This window comes from Lolium rigidum, chromosome 2, assembly GCF_022539505.1.
Source record: "Lolium rigidum isolate FL_2022 chromosome 2, APGP_CSIRO_Lrig_0.1, whole genome shotgun sequence".
Lineage (NCBI taxonomy): Eukaryota > Viridiplantae > Streptophyta > Magnoliopsida > Poales > Poaceae > Lolium > Lolium rigidum.
In genome coordinates, this window is record NC_061509.1 from 235,617,816 (window position 1) to 235,635,076 (window position 17,261).

The 17,261-nt window shown below is 47.8% G+C and overlaps 2 protein-coding genes across 3 annotated transcripts; one reads left to right on the plus strand and one right to left on the minus strand.

Annotated features, from left to right (window-relative positions):
* The first annotated feature begins 442 nt into the window (after positions 1-442).
* LOC124688347 (7-deoxyloganetin glucosyltransferase-like) lies at positions 443-2,187 on the plus strand. 2 transcript variants are annotated; one of them, XM_047222037.1, is made up of 3 exons: positions 443-1,022; positions 1,150-1,907; positions 1,944-2,187. In XM_047222037.1, the coding sequence occupies exons 1-3, from the start codon at positions 515-517 to the stop codon at positions 2,085-2,087; spliced, it is 1,410 nt and encodes a 469-aa protein (XP_047077993.1). In that variant the 5' UTR covers positions 443-514; the 3' UTR covers positions 2,088-2,187. The 2 variants fall into 2 exon arrangements, with proteins under 2 accessions (XP_047077993.1, XP_047077992.1); XM_047222036.1 differs by having other exon boundaries at positions 1,150-2,187.
* Positions 2,188-12,156: 9,969 nt separating this feature from the next.
* On the minus strand, positions 12,157-15,190 carry LOC124690663 (heat shock cognate 70 kDa protein-like). Its single transcript, XM_047224022.1, has 2 exons — positions 14,968-15,190; positions 12,157-13,589 (listed from the first exon to the last, which is right to left on the minus strand). The coding sequence occupies exons 1-2, from the start codon at positions 15,188-15,190 to the stop codon at positions 12,157-12,159; spliced, it is 1,656 nt and encodes a 551-aa protein (XP_047079978.1).
* Between the last annotated feature and the right edge of the window lie 2,071 nt (positions 15,191-17,261).

Consider the following 17,261-nt stretch of genomic DNA (forward strand, 5'->3'; position numbering starts at 1 on the left):
AGCCCGACGTTTTTAAAAGCAATCTTACCTACAGGAGCTATATCTACCATTCACCTAATACTTTGAGATTGGTGAAGCTTCTGACATTTATCTACGGAGTAATATAAAACTAATAATTAAAACACAAGTGATGAACTAAATTAATACATTAAAAACATTACATTGTGAAATACTCTGGCAAAAAAGTGAAACTGCTAATGTCACCGCTAACGTCACTTCAACATGTTTCATAAAAATATCGTATTTCAGTTACGTTTCAGTTTGATTTCATAACTTTGTGAGTGTACTGAGTTAGCACATGGGGACATCACAGATAACATCACTACTGTAGTTACCGTCCACTTTAAATACAGGTTTTCGGGCAGCAACCACCCTGTCTCCACCGTATATCAGGATTCACACACCTACTCCAGTACAAAAATCAGTAGCTAGCAAGCAACCGTGCCAGCACCACCGAGTCCCCCCGGATCACCGATCATCCCCCCACCCGGATCACCGAGACCGGACAGCGGCGATGAGCTCCGAGCCGCAGCAGCCGCACGCGGTGCTGATCCCGCAGCCGGCGCAGGGCCACGTCACGCCCATGATGCACCTCGCCAAGGTGCTCCACGCCAGGGGTTTCCACATCACCTTCGTCAACTCCGAGTACAACCACCGCCGCCTGCTCCGATCCCGCGGCCCGGGCTCGCTGGACGGCGTCGCCGGCTTCCGGTTCGAGGCCGTCCCGGACGGCCTGCCCCCGTCCGACGACGACGACGTCACGCAGGACATCGCCGCGCTCTGCCTGTCCACCACCAAGCACAGCGCCGCGCCGTTCGGGGAGCTGCTGGCCCGGCTCAACGGCACGCCAGGGACGCCGCCCGTGAGCTGCGTCATAGCCGACGGCGTCATGAGCTTCGCGCAGAGGGTCGCCGAGGAGATGGGAGTCCCGGCCCTCGTGTTCTGGACCACCAGCGCCTGCGGCTTCATGGGCTACCTCCAGTTCGCCGAGCTCGTCAAGAGAGGCTACGTACCACTCAAAGGTACCGCACTAGCTACCTGGAGTTGGGTCTCCTGTAGATAATCAGATCAGCATGAATGTTCTTCTGCAACTTGTGTCAGATCGTGTTGTGTAACTTGTGTCAGATCTTGTTGTGTAACTTGTGTCAGATGCGAGTGACCTGACGAACGGGTACCTGGACACGGCCATCGACTGGATCCCGGGGATGGAGGGCGTCCGTCTGAGGGACATCCCCAGCTTCATCCGAACCACCGACCCGGACGACGTCATGCTCAACTACGACGGCCCCGAGGCGCAGAACGCGCGCGGCGCCCGCGGGGTCATCCTCAACACCTACGACGCGCTGGAGCAGGGCGTCGTGGACGCGCTCCGCCGCGAGTTCCCGCGCGTGTACACCGTCGGCCCGCTCCAGACATTCGCCAAAACCGCCGCCGGCGGAGGCGACCTCGACGCGATCGGCGGGAACCTCTGGAAGGAGGACGCCAGCTGCCTCCGGTGGCTGGACGCCCAGGCGCGGCCAGGCTCGGTCGTGTACGTGAACTTCGGGAGCATCACGGTGGTGACCCCGGCGCAGCTCGCCGAGTTCGCGTGGGGGCTGGCGAGCTGCGGGCGGCCGTTCCTTTGGGTCGTGCGGCCGGACCTCGTCTCTGGCGAGAAGGCCGTGCTGCCGGAGGAGTTCATCCGCGTCACGAAAGACAGGGGCGTCCTTGCGAGCTGGTGCCCGCAGGAGCAGGTCCTCTCGCACCCGTCGGTGGGGCTCTTCCTCACGCACTGCGGCTGGAACTCCACGCTGGAGAGCGTGTGCGCCGGCGTGCCCATGGTCTGCTGGCCCTTCTTCGCCGAGCAGCCGACCAACTGCCGCTACGCCTGCACCAAGTGGGGCATCGGGATGGAGATCGGCAACGATGTGACCAGGGAGGACGTGGCGAGGCTCGTGCTCGAGGCCATGGACGGCGAGAAAGGCAAGGACATGAGAGCCAAGGCGGCGGCGTGGAAGGAGAAGGCCGTGGCGGCGGCGGCGGAAGGCGGGTCGTCAAGCGAGAACCTGGACCGCCTGGTTCAATTCTTGCGCGCAGGGTGCGTGTGATTGCTTGCTGCAAGCTGAATGTGCTTCGAACGAGCTGTGCATGTTTCTTGTCTAGCTGCATGCCTCGAGAACAAGAAATGTCTGGCTAGTAGATGAACAAGACGGAAGAATAATAATAATAAGATAAGTTCTGCAGAGCGCAGCATGGTTCATAACTACTCTATAGTCTATACTACATTCCTCCAGGTGAAAAGCAGTGACCAAGATATTTCGGTGTTAGGATGATTGCGCCAGAGTTCTCCCCGACCAGGCGACTCCGAGTCCACCGCAATCAGCGGTCGACAAAGCCCACACCACAAAAAGGTCATGCAAAGTCATCAAGATCCAAGCGAAGAAATCAGCCAGTCACCCACGCCGGCGACAATTTAGCTCCAATTATGAGACGAGGAGTGAAATGCATCTATGGTCCATGAAGTTGTTGGTCATGTCTGAAACGGTCCTTCAACTCAGAAAATGTACCACTACGGTCCTCAATCTCGATCGGTACGTTCACATACGGTCCTAGATACGATTGACCACCGTATTTTACTGATGTGGCACCGCGGGGCTCCCAATCCAGCTCAGCTTTACCTCAACTCCAACCACGTATGCCACGTCCTGCCTGACACCTTCCTCCACGATCTCAAGAACAACAGCAGTAGCTACATCAGCAGCTCCCTAAACTCCAACCGCCTCAGGCCATCTCCAATGGGGTTTGGATAGATTGAACAAGACAAATCCACAGTCCAACGAGCCAACGCATCCTAAAACGGATAGCGTCGATCGATGTACGGAACGAGCCAAAGCCGGCCAAAATCTAGGTATAGTTTGCATGACCGCGGACACCAACTACTGGCCTCTCGCGTCCTCCTCTTGTCCTCCCCTGGCCTGCATGTTTGCCTCCCAAACCACAACTCCCTCGCGGATAACTTTCCCCTCGCTCCGCAGCCACCCCACCACCACCGATTTGCGACCGCTGTCGACGCCAGCAACCGACGTCGAGACGCCTCCGTCGGTGCGGCAACATAGGACGCGCCCCGGCAGTTTTGCATGTGCTTTCGCGGCCTCGGTGCAGCGTCAGAGGCCGCCGCCGCCGACGTTCTAGTCCTCTCGCCGACATCAGCTTCGCCTTTGCCGAAAGAGGTGAGCTCTCATGCACCGTGCTTCCAGGCCGCAAGTCGGCCGGGGTGACCATTGCCGCAGGTCCCTATGGAGACATTGGATTGCCCCTGCCCGCGAGGTATTCGATGAAATGGGTCAACTAATTTGTCCCATTTTACTTGTAGATCATGGTAGATAGCGATGACTTGTAGATCCATGCTGATTTGGTTGAGCATATGTGGACGCATCTTGACAACAATGTTGTAAACAAGAAAAATGATGAAAATCCGAAGAAAACAATGCCTAAGCTATTTGTATCATTTTACATTTTATTTGAATAAGTACTTTGTCATTTAATAGGTGGACAATAATTTTATGTAATAAATCTGGATAATTTAAATTTATTTATATTTTTTCTTATGATTTTATATGCCTTATATTGAGTAAAAGGCCAAATGCGAAATACTTTGGCCGTGACCCATATCTAGCCGTGTTGGGTGCAGCGTTACCCAAACGGCTGGGCGGACGCCAGCCACTGTCCGCGCGTCCGAGCACCCACCCAAACGATCGCAAGCATGGTGGCAATGACGATGTAGAGGGGTGGAAGTCGGCTCGAGCGTGGGTGGGAGTCGGGTCGGGCGTGGGTGGAAGGTGGGAAAAGCGGTGCGTCTGGCTGTCAGGCAGAGCCCACGTGCGATTTCTGACGTGCGGCGAGGCGCCGGCGCGTCCGATCCACGCCATTTGCGAACAATTTCTATTGGACTCGAAAACGCGTCGACGCTTTTAATTAAAGCGCACCGGTGTGAGGCATTTTAGCCGTCGGCCTTCAAAAAGCCATCGAGGCCGCTTAGCGAGATGAAAACGTTTGAAACTTGCAGCTAAGCTAGATCGATTAGTGATAGTAACAAAAAGTAGTGTACGCAGTAACGTACTTACACATACACGCGATTGTATTTGCTACGGACCCATCGAGCATGCCTTTTCTTATTGCTTCACGCGACTGGGCACTGGAAGACCGCAGCGGTCGTCATTTGTAGTGAGGACGGACCGTATATGGACGTACCTAGCGAGATTGGGGACCGTAGTGATGCATTTTCTAAGTTCCGGGACTGTTTAAGACATAGCCAACAACTTTAAGGACTGCAGATGCATTTCATCTGAGCTACCAGGTGGAAATCTGCAAGGCTGGCGCCGCGCGGAAGAACAGCTAATAAACCACCCGTCACATGTCATCGTTACAACAGAAAGAGAAAACAGAAACGATCGAGCGGACACGTCCAAGAGCCGACTACAGCAGTGTTGCCGTAGCTCCAAGATGGTTCGAATCCATGATGTAGCCGTTCCAATCCAAAACTTACATCAAAAATAAAACTAAGGCTCTCTCTATATAAGTAATCCTAATAGAAATTAAAAGAGAACCGAAGGTGAAGAGAAGCAATTTATAGACTACGCTGTCATCTATATTAAGTAGAAATATCTCTTATCGTATCCTTCCGAGATCTTCATAAATAGATTCTGATGCTCTACACATTTTAGAGACGGTCGTTAATGGAGCGTACCTTGTATATAACATATTGGTGAAGAGAAGCAATTTATAGATTACGCTGTCATCTATATTGAGTAGAAATATCTCTTATCGTATCCTCCCATTGTGTAGAGATCTTCGTAAATAGATTCCGATGATCTACGCATTGTAGAGACGGCCATTAACGGAGCGTAGCCGTGCATCGGTAGATGACATGTATAATAGATTTTTTTATCATTAAATACTTTATCATTTCTACATAGTCCTACCGATTGAATAGTGCTTCCACCCTAATAAGTAGCTTACAATTGCGTCATTGAGCCAATTGTTGATTATATCGCAACATTGCACAATGGGTATAAGGTAGAACCGGTCATACTGATCTAGAAAATTTGCATTGGAAGAATTAATAAGTGCTTTATAGGGTCATGGTGATAAAAGACACACGTTTACTTTGCTTCCAATCATGTTTTGCAAGCTTATTTTTGGTAAGAATTACTACTCGACGAAGATACCACGCGAAAACCTTGATTTAAGAAGGATCTTCATTTTCCAAATTTTCCTATTATTATCAACTGGCACGTCAGGTTCGATCAAATCTTTGTACACAGAATTCACTGGGCTCATGAAGATTCCATTAAAATTCATCAGACCCTCTGTCAAATGGACCATAGCCATACGCTGTAGAAAACAGATGCTTGCCTATTACAACACCTTAACTACCGTATAACTTTTGTGGCGTACAATATTGTACAAAGTCGGATATTTTTTTCGAAGCGTGGGATTACCTAGCCATTTATCCTCCCAGAACATAATTTCCGATCCATCCCTAATTGAGAAAGAACCTTATAGGAAGGAGAAACTCTTCGTCAACATTAGTCCAACCTAGAAGTGTGAGTCACTAGGTTTCCCATAAACCCAACATAGTGAATGTGATCCAACGTACTTTTTCTTAAGTAAGGTTTGCGAAACCTCATCTTGAGCAAGAAGCTTGAAAATTCATTTAACAAGGAGGCACCTATTCTTGACCTCAAGGTCATGAATCCCAAGTTCCTTGATATTTAGGCCGGCAATCCACACTCCACCCAATCGATATTTTTTTTTCTCACTATCACCTTGCCAAAAGAATCTTGATTGAAAATTTAGAAGAATGATATCGTATACAGAACAATGTTACTTAGTACTGAGTTTATGAGAACCAATTTTCCTCCCAAAGATAAGAATTTACCTTTCCAACCACTTAATAATATCATTTGTAATCGCTCTTCTACCAATTTCCATGAAGCATTTGTAAGTATCCGATAATAAATCAGAATATCCAAGTACCTTATAAGAAACTGCACTTATCTACAGTCAAACAATTCAGCATACAAATAGGCATCATCTTGATCCTCACCAAAACAAAACTATTCACTCTTATGGAAACTTCTTCTAGTTTCTTTCCTTTATTATGTCATTTTCTATAAAGATGACTATATCTTTGGTATTTGAAAGGACATAGATGCTGTCTAGACGGGTGAATTGGTAATTTAAAATTTTACGAGGTAGGCTTAACAAATGTGAAAAAAACTAGCGTTTACTTTATCAAGCTCAAAACCTATATACTATGGTTCAGCTAAGTGCACCAATAATTTATGCTAAACATGACAAGAAACTATGTGATAGCAAGATATATAACTTCAAGCATCGAAGGCTATCAGCACTACTACAAAATAGATAATCAGTGGCACACCTATATTGACTATCAGTGGCGCACCCTATCACGCCACTGCTAACTGTTAGCACTGGCGCACAAGTGGTGCACCATTACTATCTGGCTTAGTAGTGGCGCATCACGTAGTGCGCCACTACTAGCTCACTGGTGCGCCACTACTATTTCTTCTAGGTGCGTCGCTGCGCAAAAAAGAAGCGTGCCACTACGAAAATTTGAAATTTGGATCTGAATCTGGCACATTTTTTTTAATTTTTTTTGCTCGTTTTTATTGACCGAATTATTTGACCCGTTCATGTCCATGGTCATTCCCTAGCTGTCGGTGAGGATGGAGGAGAGGTGATGATGGAGGAGGAGGAGGAGGAGGAGGAGGAGGAGGAGGAGGAGGAGGAGGAGGAGGAGGAGGAGGAGGAGGAGGCCGGAGTTGAAGAAGGTGGAGGAGGGGGAGTTGAAGAGGAAGAGGAGGATGAGGACGGGATTGAGGAGGAGGAGGAGGGGGAAGTAGAGGAGGCCGGAGTGGTGTAGGATGTAGAGGAGGAGGAAGTGGAGGGGGAGGTTGGAGTGCCCGGAGTGGAGGAGGAGGAGGAGGAGGAAGGAAGAAGGAGTTGGAGGAGAAGAGAGTGGAGAAGTAGTAAAGTAGGAGGAGGAGGAGGGTGGGGATAAGGGTAAAGGGTTGGTAGCCGACCATTTCGAATTTCGCAGGGCAGAAAGTTAGTAGTGGCGCTGTTGGAGATATGCCCAAGAGGCAATAATAAAATGTTTATTATAATATAACTTTGTATTTATGATAAAATGGTTATTATAAAATCATCAAAACATTATTACTCTTCATAGATAAAATAAGTGAAATATGTGAAACATAGACCATCTTGGAAAAAAGTGAAACATAAAAAATTGTTACTTTAATGAAACACATCGATTGGGCACTTATCTACAAAAGGAACTTAATAGAAACATGAACTATTAATTAAAATTAGTGAATCATGTACCATCTTTTATCAGATCAAATTACTAGTCTATCAATATGTGTACACCAAATGAGTACTAGTGAAAATGTAATGTCCATTATAGTAAAAAGTGGTACCTACCTCCTGACAAGTGAAATATAGTTTGTTCGTTATCATCATAATATGAAACATGACTAAGATTGTGAAACTAAGAGCAGAAATTTCTTGAAACTTTTTTCTCCTTTACTAGTAAATAATCGAAACATGCCTGGAAAAAATGTGAACACATAGTTCATCCATGAAAAATTAACTGAAACCACCAAAATCATGCTATCAATACTTTTCCCATCCTTCATTGATAATAAGTGATAGTGCATGAACAAGTCCTAAAACAAAGTCCATCCCCGAAAAATAAGTGGAACCTGCAAAATTTGTACTTTTGTGGAACACGGCATAATAATATATGCAATTTAAGTTTACTAGAACATAAACCATCCATCTTAGAGTATTGTAAGCAAAATATTTTTTCCTTGGAATTATTAATTAAACATTCTATATTGTACTAAGTGAAACACTAGAGAAAAATATGGAAACTATTTCATGTATCGGTTAATAAGTGAAATATGCAACACGAGAGGATGAACTAGAAATATCCCCAAATTTAGTTGCACAGATTAGAAATTCCCCAACATCTAAGGATGAACAAAGAAAATCCTCAAATCCACAGACCCCTTCATCTCTAATTCATCCGGCACTCCCACTGGAAAATCGTCGATTGCAACTGTAGCTCGCCGGAGCCAGAGGCGACGGGCGTCGTCCTGCCTGGCTCAATTACAGGGATGGCGCCGGCGACGCTTCGGTACGGGCGATCCAGATGTGACCACCGTCGTGGATGCCAAATCCGGACATGGCGAGTCGAGGATCGAGACCGTCTTCCTCGACGGTGCTGCTGTTGCGCACCTCAAAGCAGAGCCGCGGCTCTTTCCGCCGAACCTTGCACAGCAGAGCGTCGTGGATGCAAAGATCCTAAGGCAGGAGGAATCCGGGATCTGTAGCCGGATGAGTCGGTTGAGGGCCGACGCGCTGTCGCGCTCTGCCACGCATGCGGCGACAGGCTCAAGGAGGAGGAGCACCATACGATAGGCAGCCAGAGATACCGTTGCAGCGTCGCTCCGGCTGCTGCCTCGCTCAAGAACCCGCTCGCCGTGCCGCCAGTTTTTCCTGAATCGACTGAGAGAGAGAACGGGGAGAGAGTGAGAGACAGAGTCCCGACGAGGAGGCAGGAGGTAGATATTTTCCTAGTGATGGTAGGGCCTACACAGGTATTCGTTCCGTTCCTTGTTTGGTATCTCATCCGTATCAAATTAAGTGGAAAGGGGATCACCAATCTTAGAATCGGGTGGACGGTGGATGAAACTCGTACACCTACCGGCGCCGGTAGAATCGCTGCGTTCACCGAATAAACCACCCGTCATATCTCATTGTTACAACAGCAAAAAGAAAAACAGACACGATCCAATGGACACCGTAGTCTTGCCGTAGCTCCAACACCGCTCTAATCCATGACCAGTGGCGGAGCGTGACCGAAAACAAAGCATGGGCCAAACAGCGATGCAAACCATCAAAGCTTCTATAGACTGGGCCAGATAAGGCAAATTCGAACAAGTAGTAGAAATACATGGGCTATTTAGCCTGTAATTTGTGTTTTCCAATGAGCAAAGACTGGGCCACAACCCTGTATGGCCTCCAAGACGCTCCGCCCCTGTCCATGACGCAGCCGTTCCAATCCAAAACTTACATCGCTCTAATCCAGACGAAGGAAGAAAAGGTTTTGGTCGACCACCCTTTGTCGGCATACCAAGAAAGTATGCTAACCTAGTGGCATTAAAAGTTGGTTGGCACGTGTAGGTAAAGTTGCACACCTTGCAGGGTTAAATCTTTTCGGAAAGCCGTGTCCACAATTTGGTGATGAATTCTGTGATCATAGATAACATAAACCTAAACGTAAAACTTGGCGACAGTGTAAATAAGGATATCTCCTCAGGGTACAGGAGGTGCTCCTAGTTGATAGGTTCAGCTGATGATGAAGATTCGATGGATTTCAACATGTTTATATATAGATCTAGAGTTATCGCTCTCTTAATTATCCTTTTCAAAGGTTCCGAGTAGTCGAGTTTCATCTCTCCCCTGTAGTATAGAGAAAACTAGCTTCACGCAAAAAAAACTCCACAAAAAGCATCGTATACCCAATTTACTAACAGGTTGTATTCAATCTTTGTTGAGGCTATGTACTCAGCTTGTTACATTTCTGGGCAGACCAAGATGCTCAGATGGATGGTGGTTTCTTCCGTTGATGTCGACGAGTAGTTTGCGGTTCCCAGGCAGCAGCCCGAGCATTATGGGCTGGAACATCGCGTTATGTTATGGCCACTTAGGCCCTTTTGCTATTTTGTTATTTAGACTAACATAATTTGCTTTCCGTTGGTTGTTGTACTGTTGGTCAAATGCGTGTAATAATTTGGAACTTGACTCTATTAAAAGTTGTAATATTATGGTTTTCAGTCATAGAGTTATGCTTATGTTACCGAGGCTCTCGAGGTCTAAGTTAAGCTTATATTAGATGAATATTTGGATTGGTCCCAACCTCCAAAGACGCCACATAACACGAATTACATAGCATTTTAACGATCCAAAGTTTTTTTTAAGTTGCAACACCATGTGAAACTAAAAAAAAGTCACACTTGTATCCCATGTGGCAACTCATACTAGCACGGATCACAATGCAGTTCTATGATATATGAGTTTGTTGAAAATTAAGCTAATTCTCAGTTGACTGAAAAAATTCAGCTAAACCAAGCTTGGCGCATGTGACTACTAGAGGTTACTATTATGGCTTAGGAGCAGAGACTTGGTGGAAGGGGAGAAAAACGGTTTTGCTCTCTCGGGTCGCCCCTCCAGGCGACTGAGAGGGCGAAACCCTAGCCCGCCGCCGCCGCCCTTCCCCCCTTCAGGCTCTCCTCGTCGCCCCCCAAGGCACCGCCGGGCTAAGCCCACGACGTCGGTGAAAGGGGCGGCGGGGATCTGGGCGCCCGCCTCCCCGCGCGTTTGCTAGCTGGAGGATCTCGCACGGGGTCTGCTTCGGTCGATGTCGCCGTTCCGGGGCGCCCTCTGCTCCGTCGGCAGGTCTCTGGCCTGGCCGAAGGCTCGGGAGGCGCTCTACGGCGGTGGCCTCGGTGGGGCCCTGGGTTTCGAGGCGGCGGCCTCGTCGGGGGTGAGGGCGGCGTGGACTGCCGGCGGGCTCCGTCTCGCCGATGCCGGTGGCCGTGCTCCTTGGCTACGCGGGTGGCGAGGCGCCGGTGGAAGAGACGCGGTGGGGAGATCGCCCGGTGGTCTCTCGCGCCGGATCCGGAGCCGTTGCCTTCCGCGCGTCGAGCTCAACCCCGCCCAACCCCGGACTTGCTCGGTGGGTTGCCGCAGCTTGGAGGTGGAGCGCTGGACCGGGGGAAACTCTTGGCCGACGGGGCGGCCACGAAGTCGTCGACGCTGTTGGCGCCGATCTCCTTCTTCAAGCCGATTTCGAGGTACTATGTCCCCTCCCTGCCTAGCCTATCTCGGGTGAAAACCCAAAAGCCTCGGCTTGGGCGGCGGCGGCGCTCCGGCGTCGTGCCCTTCCTGAAGGCGCCGCCTTGGGATGGCTAGGTCAGTGGTTGTGTCGTCGACGGTGGTTTGGCCGCTGGGAGCGGGCGTCTTCTCGTGTTGCGGGGCTAGTGCTGGTGTGGCGTTCGCTTCTCCCCGGTGATCTCTGCCTTGGTGAGTGAGAGGGGAAGGGTCCCCTCTCCGGTAGCCGCAGTGTTCCGGTGGTTGAGCTGGGTACCAACCATGGGCACTGGCACTTTCTTTTCTCGCAGCTTCGGTGCGTTCTTTTCTGGCAGTTTGGGTCGCGGCGTGGTGACGGGTGCTGTGGCGGTGGTGGCGGTCTCCGGCAATGTCGCGGTGCGGCGGGGTTCAGCACCTTCCCAATCCCATATCTTTGTCCAGACGTGCTCGTGGTGAGCAGATCCCCTCTTGACGGGTGCGGCGCCCCCGATCCGGGGCGAGAAAACAGGGTGTTTTCTTCGGAGGTGGAGCGTCTGGCATTGTGTTTCTTCTATGGTGTTCGACGCTGGTTCAAGTCCTCCGTGGCATGCTTCCAATTCCTCGCTTTCTCTTCAGTTAGTTCTCTGCGCGGGACAATGGCGTCGATGATCAAGCTTCGCTTCAATGTTTTTTCTTTTTAGTGCTTGTTTTTCATCGCCTGTAAGCTGTTTTTCAGCATCTTGTAAACTCTGGCCGTTGTGGGCTTTATTAATTTAAAATCGGGCTCATGGAGCCTTGAATCTAAAAAAAGGTTACTATTATGTAATGAAGAACAATAATAACACTCACAATTCAGCCTAGAGGCATTTGACCTATATATTTTGCAGGCACTTATCGACCAAAAATACAATGTAATGAGAGAGCTAAATTTCTTCATGCGTCGTTCACTTGCAGCTTCTAATGGTCTTACACTGAATCATGTAATGAGCATTTCATATACACTTTTTTTTGACAACTCAAATAGATGCACCAGCTAGATAAACATCTTTTAGAAAACAACCAAAACATAAGCCAGGCTAGATCGGCCATGCATATGTGCCCATGCCAGAACTTGTAGAGAATAGTACCGGTACTACTAAGCACGAATCCATTGTAGCAGAAGCATAGTAAGTTCAGGATTATAAAGAAACACGACGCACGCATAGTTTGAGGACCTCATGCTCATGCGATTCAGCGTTCCTGCTTTACTTCCTTCATTTCCTTCTTGTCCTCGTATTTGTACGTGCTCGCATCACGCACCATCCGCTCGATCTCTTCCTTGCTCAAACCGCCCTTGTCGTTAGTGATGGTGATCATGTTCTTGTTACCGGTCTTCATTTCCTCCGCCACCACCTTCAGGATACCGTTTGATTCGATTTCAAATGTCACATTGAACTTTGACACGCCCCTCGGTGCTGCAGGGATGCCATCGAGCATGAACTTGCCGAGAAGACGGTTGCGCTGGGTGAATGCAGCCTCACCCTCGTACACCTGGATTAGCGCGGCCGTCTGGTTGTCACAGTCTGTCGTGAAAACACCCTCCTTCTTGATTGGGATCGTGGTGTTCCTGGGGATCAGAACGCTCATGAAACGATCTCTGTCAATCTCTATCCCGAGAGACAGTGGTGTGACGTCGAGTAGGAGCAGGTCCTGCGCCTTTTGGTTGTACTCCCCGTTGAGGATGGCGGCCTGGATAGCTGCGCCGTAGGCGACGGCCTCGTCAGGGTTTATGTTCTTGCAGAGCTTCTTGCCGTTGAAGAAATCCTGGAGCAGCTGCTGCACCTTGGGGATATTGGTGGATCCCCCGACGAGCACAACATCATCAATCTGTGACTTGTCCATCTTGGCGTCAGTGAGGCACTTCCTCACATGCTCCATGCACTTGCGGAACAGGTCCATATTGAGCTCCTCGAACCGAGCACGAGTGATGCTCCCATAGAAGTCAATGCCGTCTTGGAGCGAGTCTATCTCAAACTTAGCCTGCGCTGTCGAGGACAACATTCTCTTGGCCCTCTCGCATGCTGTCCACAGCCGCATGAGCGCCCTCGGGTTGCTTCCAATGTCACTCTTATGTCTCTTAAGAAAATCCTGCACAAAATGCTCCACCATCCGGTTGTTGAGATCCTCACCGCCGAGGTGAGTGTCACCGGAAGTGGCCTTGACCGTAAAGGTGTCCCTGTCAATATTGATAACAGATATATCCAAAGTGCCGCCACCAAAATCAAATATCAGCACCGTCTTCACTTCACCGTTGTCGTACACCATGTCCATCAGGCCATAGGCTATGGCCGCTGCTGAGGGCTCGTTGATGATGCGAATGACGTTGAGGCCAGCGATAGTGCCAGCGTCCATGGTGGCCTGGCGTTGTGAGTCGTTGAAGTAGACCGGGACAGTGATGACGGCATTTTTCACCGTGGTTCCAAGGTAGGACTCAGCGGTCTGACGCATCTTGACTAGCACCATAGAGGAAATCTCTTCTGCCGAGAAGTGCTTCTCCTCACCCCTGTACTGCACCACGATTGTCGGTCGGTTACTAGGACCTGAAATCACCTTGAAAGGCCATAGCTTGATATCTCCTTGCACTGACACATCACTGAATCGCCGGCCGATCAATCGCTTTGCATCTGAAGATAATACTAGTAGTTAGATTGAATAGTACGTACATTTCACATAGCTAGAGGTATATACACGCGAAAAATAGAGCTTGTGTTGCTACTTCCAAGTTATAGTTTTGACAATAACTTAACATCACAAAATACATATTAAAAGACCATTTCACAGAATTATAGTAACCACTTTATCAGATAGCTAACATGTTCGTCTGTGTTTCCACAAAACAGACCCGCGATCGTTTGTAAAACTGGATTCTTTTAAGTTTAATAAAAGCAGCCGTATGCGGCATTTTGATGCAGAGTCTGAGGCAACCCATTTCGAAAAAACGTCAAAAAATGTCCAAGTAAAGCATGTTTTCTGATATGATTAATCACTAATAAAATTTATAATTTTGCAAATTTTTCTTCATGGGTAGTTTCACACAATTTGTAGTCATAAACTTAAATCAAGACCAAAATGAATCATTTATTTCAATGTTTCAATATATAGACGAGGAAATAAGACAGGAGAGGCAGTCAATGTTACCATGTCAGTAACTTACGATATAGTGTATATAGAAGTATTTTCTCAATTGAAAATGATTAATTTAAATTATCTCTACACATGCATCAGTATATTGTAAAAAGTGAAGATGGTCATTAGCCCCAAGCTCATATTTGCAATTGATTTCTCCATTTATTTCGGCACAAAAAATCTCCTTTGTTGAAAGTTTTCGATGAATTTTCCCCATGATGCATATGGCAGCTCTGAGGGCTTCTTCCATACCCATATTTGTATAGAAATTGGAGGGGTAGAATCCTAAAGATTTTTCTTAAGTGATTTTAGATTTTTAGGCTGGTTCTCATTACTTATTTTCTCTCAATATTATTTGGGACTAGATTCCAAAGCAAGTTTTTCATTTTACTCAACGAAATATCTAATATCTTTCGTTTTCCATTACAAATTTAAACATTCGGATTAAATAGAAATGTGAGATAGAAAATTGAAAATGTATTTTCCCTGTTCATACGTGTTTTAAATCCTGCAAATGAAAGAAGGTGTACTTGTGCGTAACCAAGTAGAATGCAAGAGTTCAGTGAAACGATTTCAAAAACTTTCGGAACTTATTGGTACAGTGGTACTCGTATATGGTGCTTAGTGCTTAGGATAAATAAATAAAATAATGGAATAGAAAATTCATAGCCTGAAAGAAAAGATGCACAACTACACCTAAGCCGTAAGCACCCCATATAAGTAGTACAGTACTGGACTAAGCATTTGACCACCGGAAAAAAAAGATGGCAGGTATCTGAAGCTCTGAACATATTGGGGATGCTACAGACTCAAAACGCCGTGAAGCTGTGAAACTTACACGACTAAACTGCCGCTGAAAAGAAGAGGAGCACTCACCGAAAACAGTGTTGACAGGGTTCATGTCCGCCTGGTTCATGGCCGCGTCGCCAACGAGCCGCCATGACTCGGTGAAAGCCACGCAAGACGGGGTGGTGCGGCTGCCCTGGTCATTGGCGATGACCTCGACCCGTTGGTGCAGCGGTCGCCACACGGCCACGCAGGAGTAGGTCGTCCCGAGGTCGATGCCGATCGCCGGCCCGTCCACCTTGGTGCTTGCCATCTCCGCACGACAAGGCAGAAAATGGAGGAGAGGTTGAAGTAGAGGAGCGAGCTGCCTGAGAATGCCAGGGGTTGCATTTATCGATTAGAGGAAGGCAAGAGGGCGTCGCCTCGGTAGTGGAAAATCATACTACTCCACTTGGGGATCCGAAGAATTTATCTCGGGAGATACAATAGCACATGACGCCGCGAAATGAAGGGTCGTTTTGACGATTTGAATTCGTTGGGAAAAAACATATACTCCTGCGTGGCCCATGCGTTTGGTTTGTGATGTGTTTGATCTCTTCGTCAGTTGTACCACTACTGCATGTGAATGGTAGAAGTCATGCTATGCGTACGATTATTTTCATACGATTTTGGTACGACTTCGGGTAGTTAGAACGTGTGCGGTGTTGAGGCGGGTCTCGCCGTTTAGCACCAAGCTGGAGGCCCACAAGTCAGGAAAAAAAATCAATTTTATACACGATTCTTTCCCAATATCCCGATTCATCTCCTATTTTCTAGCGACTGCAACCATTATCGTCTTCCCCAAATCACAACTCGCCATGGATGCTAAGGGCTAGAGGACGGACAAGGAAGAGATGAAGAATATGGGCACAATTGGATGAGGGAGAAGATGGGCGTCACAGCAGCGGATGGGGACATCGTGCGCTGGGGGCTGGCTCGACGGCGGCTCTCTCAGCGACTGCTAAGTGAGGAAGACCGATGCGATGACCAGACGGTGAAACGAGGCCTGGTTGCTGGCTGCGGCAACCAGGGAGAAGATGCGGCGGCCGGATTGGTCGGCCGGTCACCGGCTTTAGATGCCGGCGATGTCCCGACGCAATGACCATGGTCGGGAACGCACGGAAGCATCAGGGAGGTGGCGCGGTCGGGGAAGGCAGGCAGGGAGGGGCTGCAAGGAAACGTCAGTACAGTTATCGGACGTAAAACGTCTTGTGTGAAGCAATTTCGATGGTAGAATTGATGCACTTCTAGTTCTCGCACAACACGATCAGACTGTTACTCAACAGCTCTCCTCTTTCTGATCAGCCTACACACAATTCAACACACGGAGACCATTTTCAAATATAAACGTTGCGGCAACTCCATCTGTGCATACCAGTTCAAGCAGAGACTGACGCGATCCCACTCCAACGCGACACTTGTGCGTGAAGTGATGGTAGAGATGTCTTCACCGTCAGGGCCGATATGGTATTTTCTTTGTGAACTCTGTGCTGAAGTGGACACGGGTTCCACCTACTCCTCTTCCTTCTCTACCGGGAAATACGGGTCTCCACTCGGTGACCAATTATCTATGAGGGCACAGCCCATACATATCAAAGGATACAAGTATACTTCGGCAAAATTTGGGCCGGACCGGGCGCGAAAAAGCCCGAAGATGGAAACTTAGGCCTGAGTCTGGCCCAGCCTGATTGTCGGGCCTGAAAAATCAGTCCCGGGCCAGGCCCAAAACGTGGAAAATCCCATCCTAGCCCGAGCGGCCTAAACCACCTTATATCTAAATCACAAGTTTTTTAGGCTTGAGCCTGTCCTAGCCCGGGAACTGCTATGCGCCGACCTGGTCGGCGCGTGCGGGGTGCCGCACACCCCCAGCGTCTAGGTCGGGTAGTTTGGGCCGCGGCCCATTAGCTCAGGTACGATTTTTTTCTTCTTCTCTTTTTTCTGTTTTTTCTGTTATTAGTATTTTCTCTTTCAAAATCTAACATTTTTTATGAAATTATTTTTCAAGATTTTTTTCAAAATATGAACATTTGTTAGTTCAACAGTTTAAAAATTTGAAAGATTTTATATTTTGATTATTTTTAAAAAATTATATTTTTCAAAATTTGAACATTTTCCATGTTTGAACGGTTTTTAAATTTGAACGGTTTTTTAAATTTGAACAATTTTCATGTTTGAACGATTTTCAAGTTTAATTTGAACATTTTTCATGTTTGAACAATTTTCATGTTTGAACGATTTTTAAATTTGAACATTTTTCATGTTTGAACAATTTTCATGTTTGAACATTTTTTTAAAATATTTCTATTTTTCGAATCTGGAAAATAAAATTAAAAAAAGGAAACAAA